Source organism: Hyalella azteca, unplaced genomic scaffold, assembly GCF_000764305.2.
Source record: "Hyalella azteca isolate HAZT.00-mixed unplaced genomic scaffold, Hazt_2.0.2 contig8594, whole genome shotgun sequence".
Lineage (NCBI taxonomy): Eukaryota > Metazoa > Arthropoda > Malacostraca > Amphipoda > Hyalellidae > Hyalella > Hyalella azteca.
This window is the reverse complement of record NW_025938683.1, coordinates 1-4,337: the sequence shown is the minus strand read 5'-3', so window position 1 is coordinate 4,337 and position 4,337 is coordinate 1. Positions and strand designations below refer to the sequence as shown.

The 4,337-nt window shown below is 37.1% G+C and overlaps 1 protein-coding gene across 1 annotated transcript in view; it reads right to left on the bottom strand.

The window, feature by feature from the left end:
• LOC108672732 (UPF0400 protein C337.03-like) overlaps positions 1–2,995 on the bottom strand; it is a 17,350-nt gene extending 14,355 nt beyond the window's left edge. Inside the window, exon 1 of the mRNA XM_018160453.2 lies at positions 2,956–2,995. Coding sequence (XP_018015942.2) covers positions 2,956–2,981 — 26 coding nt within the window. The 5' untranslated portion in view covers positions 2,982–2,995. The remainder of the gene's footprint in view (positions 1–2,955) is intronic.
• Positions 2,996–4,337: the final 1,342 nt, after the last annotated feature.

The following is a 4,337-nucleotide window of genomic DNA, read 5'->3' as shown; positions in this document are numbered from 1 at the left end:
TAGAAAGAATATTATGGTTTGAGACTTTTAAATAAGTCTGTGAATATATTAGGAATCCTTTAAGTGTACTTGTATTTGCTGATTTCAAGTGGTAAATAAATTAATAGATGATTAAGTTAAGCGATGGTTTAAGACACATAAAAACTAATTCCAACACAGCTTGGAATTAGACATACACAGCTCGTTCCGAGCTGTGTCCAAATATTAAAATTTTCTTGATTAAAAGCTTAATAGCTCTTAATTAAAAGCATAATTAAAAAATTAAAATTTTTCAATTAAGCTCGTTCCGAGCTGTGTCGTATTCTGATACAGCTCACACAAGGCATCGGAATTCCGACACAGGGCGCCAGAATTACAAATGAATAGAGTTTGAAGCATTGCCGGAATCAGTCTCACAATATGCCAAAATTAGTCACACACAGCGTCGGAATTCAGGGATTTTGTAGGTTTGAATGTTTGAATTCTAAAGGTTTTTAAATAAATATGGCAACAGTTTGTGACGTCTCATCATTGCTGGCACGTAGTGCGGTGTTTTGAGAGTGACAAACTAATCAGAACTCGAGTTGTGCATACGGTGATATTTTAATAGCCGTTCATTTCTTGCTACGCCCTTAATGTGTCGGAATATACCACGTTTACCCTATACTAGCTATGGGATAGGTTCAAATGGATGCATGCATTCAAATTCATATAATGCCACCTAGTGCAGCTATCAGCTGACAGTGAAACTGCCTTTTTCTCCAGTAGTAAACAAGCTTTTGCCAGGGAAGGTGTGCTGTGCGGTATGGTGCTCAGTCCGTAAAGAAGCAGCAATCGGTTCAAAATGTCATAAGACAGGGCTCCTTTAAATAACCTATAGAATTGCACCATCAACATCAGTCTTATGTGTCCAGCCGCTGGCCGGCATAGTGGCAAAGGAGCAAGTTTTTTAGACTCTCCCTCGAGTTCATTTCTGAGTGCTGTAAGTCCACTGTGCAGAGAGTGGATGAATATTGCAAGAGCTTTGGTGATGCTTCAGTAGCAAAATTTACGCCTTCAGAAGATCTTGCCAACACATTTAGATTGAAATTCTTTCATTTAATATATTTGTCAGTCTTCAGCCAACTATTTACAAAAAAGCAAGGTTTCCAGTATGTTGGATGGATCAGGATGCAGTAAAGCTTGTTCGGAAATCAATTGCGATGAGTTCCTGCCAAAAAAATGTAAACAAAATCATAATTGCAGTCACATTAGAGCGGTCAGACTGCATCATCACATGTTCAGTTGACACTTGCTGTACAATCGGACTGTTTTTAGGGTAAAATTTGTTATTTGGGATAACACGTGCATGCAACCTTGTAAATAAGTTTGTGGCTTGTAAATAGTTTTTCATTACTCAGCGTAAATGGCTTTTCATTAAAAATTACCCGGCAATACGTCTTGAAAATGGTCGGTGAAGCTTGGGGCTTGAAACCCATATATTGGCATAGTGGAATCATATGTATGGCATAGTGGACCGCTGCACCACCGTGCAGCGGTCTTAACCCTTTGCAAGGCCCCAAGCCCTTGGCCCTTGGGCCCCTCTTGCAAGTTGCAATGGTCTAAACTCAATGGTTCAACCCCATGGTCTCATCACAACTCCCTCTAGAAATATGTGGAGTTTCAAAATTGATATAAATAAATCAATAAATATTTGAACTGGGAAATTCCTTAGTTACTTATGTTGGTTCCAGAATGATATCAAGGACGTAAAAATGACAATATCGGTTAAGCCTCAGCCATGTTGCCAGCTCTACTCAGTCCTTTCACTTTTACCTTGTAACTCATGATGTTAGAACTTCCATGTTCAAATGTTAACACTACTGTCAAGTGTCAATCTCACAATCAAAATTATTTCACAATCAGAAATATGTTATAATATCACAATCAAAAATATTATTCACAAATAACCATTGATCGCAATGCAAAACTGTTTCCATCTTCACTGCTGTGGCTTTGTTTACATATGGCTACCTGGGCAGGCCTGCGGTGACGTCACACAACACAAGAACACGTGGTACATTGACTGTGACATCAAACAATGCAATATTTTGCTGCACCACATATAAATAAATTTAAATAATTAGTAATGGAAAATATGTTGCTGGAATATTTTGAGAGACTGTGCCTAAGCAGAATACTATATTATTATAGTAAACATACAAAACAATAAAGTAGTTCCTTTGATTGCCACTGCTGGCGCTGGCATCTGAATGCAAGCATGCCACCTTTGTTTAGAATTCAAACAATTCAATATTTTACTGCACCACAAGTTACCGTCAACCAGGGCTACTTGGGACGGGCGGGGTAACTCGGGACAGTCCTCNATGCGCCATGTTTGTTTAGAATTCAAACAATTTGATATCTTACTGCACCACAAGTTAATATATTTAAATAATTAATAATGGAAAATATGTTGCTGGAACACTTTAAGAGACTGTGCCTAAACAGAATACGATATTATTATATAATTAGTCAAGATACTAAATAATAAAGTAGTTCATTTGCCTGCCGCTGCTAGCGCTGGCATCAGTAAGTGAACCTTCTATGAATAATTTTAATTCAACATGGAATTATGGAGATGCAACTTCTAATCTTCTATGATTAATTTGAATCATAAACATTTACGTAATACAAGAAATTAGCAATCAATAATTCAAGGTTATTTTGTAAGTTTTGTACCAACGGAAGACTACATTAAATACGTATTGGCAACTTATGCTATCTCTTAGTAAAAATGCACTGCAACTGCAATCAGCTGTGACAGAAGCTGCCAGAAAGCGCGATAATTCATTGTTCATTTTTGATTTGAAATTGGTTTCAGTTCTTTGGACTAGAACTTCTAGAAGCATAAAATTTAGCCTAAAACCTATTATAAGTTTATGTTTCTGCATGGATTTTGATGCTGTTAACATTGAAATACTGTCTGACACTGACATGCTGTCGCAGTGTCGCTGTGGCATGTGGCAACCTAAATGGCTTGGCTGATCAGGTAATTATAGTGACAAAAACTTCTAAAATTCAATGAAAATGTTGAACAAGACCAAACTTGTATAAATAAAACTTAGGTAATTTAAATTTGTTTGAAGAAAGATTTAATTATTATGTCTAGGATCTAATATCTATCTAGGTACCTAAAAATTATCAAACTAATGGTGAACAAAATTTCTTTACCACAATCGCACAATGTACCTAAATATTCGTGAAGCACAGCCTTCGAAATATTTTCTGTGTTAGAACCGGATATTAGCACGTCATAACTCACATATCAAACTTTAAATCAAAATTGTTTATCCAATACATACTAATAAAATCATGAGAAGCAACGGTAGTCTTCTACTGAAATTTGTACATTACCGAAATGCACTAGACGAACCTTTTTCCTGTTCATTTTTTTACTGCATATGATTTTTTAACATGCAAAATTGCCAATATGTTTGAAAGGAACACAAAATTTATTATGCTGGAAAATTATATCTATACTGAGTTTGTCATGATCTCATGCGTCACCTTTGAAGATAATAATGCCATCCATCCCTCAAACAGTATTGTCCGACATTGCCGCAGCCTGTTTCATTTCTCCTCTGATAGTTGTTTCATTAAAAATAAGTTATTTTATTCGTTTACATGAAATACGGCTATGTTGGCACTTCTCCTGAAACCAGGGTCGTGGCTCAACGATAACCTCGTGGATATATTCATTTGCTCCTGAGTGTTAGGACATTTAAACAATCGTCCGCTAAGCAAGCAAGTATGTTACGTATAGCTGCTAAAATTATATAAAGCCTGAAGACCCGTGGCATCACCTAACAGATGTTAAGTTATTGACTAATGGGAGGACTTCCAGAAAAAGACATATTAGTGTTAGAAGGGCATAGAAGAGTTTGTGGCGTAGTTATGTAGCGAGATCGGCTACAATCTAATATTAACGTGGATCACAGAGACATAGATGGGACATGAGTATCACCGGAACGAGAATTTATTCACGCTTGACACTGATGGGATCATCAGTTAAAAATGAATAAACTAAGGTGCAATAATTTTCAGAGGCATCACTTCTTCGCGCATCAGGTTACAGTTCACAGAGTACCAAGATTGGCGCAGAGAGGTGCGGGTTCGATCCTAGCTCTGTGCGCCAGTTTCTGGTCAGAATCGGCAAGGAGGCCGGGTGGTTAAGCAAAGCAGAAGTGTAGCAGTGAGTTGCGAGTTTGAGACCGCAAATTGCTGTGAATGTTCTGCGATGTCCTGATTAGACTGAAAAGTCTTTTGAATCCTAAGTGCAGATAATTTATGGGTTTAATTTTGATGTAAATTATTTA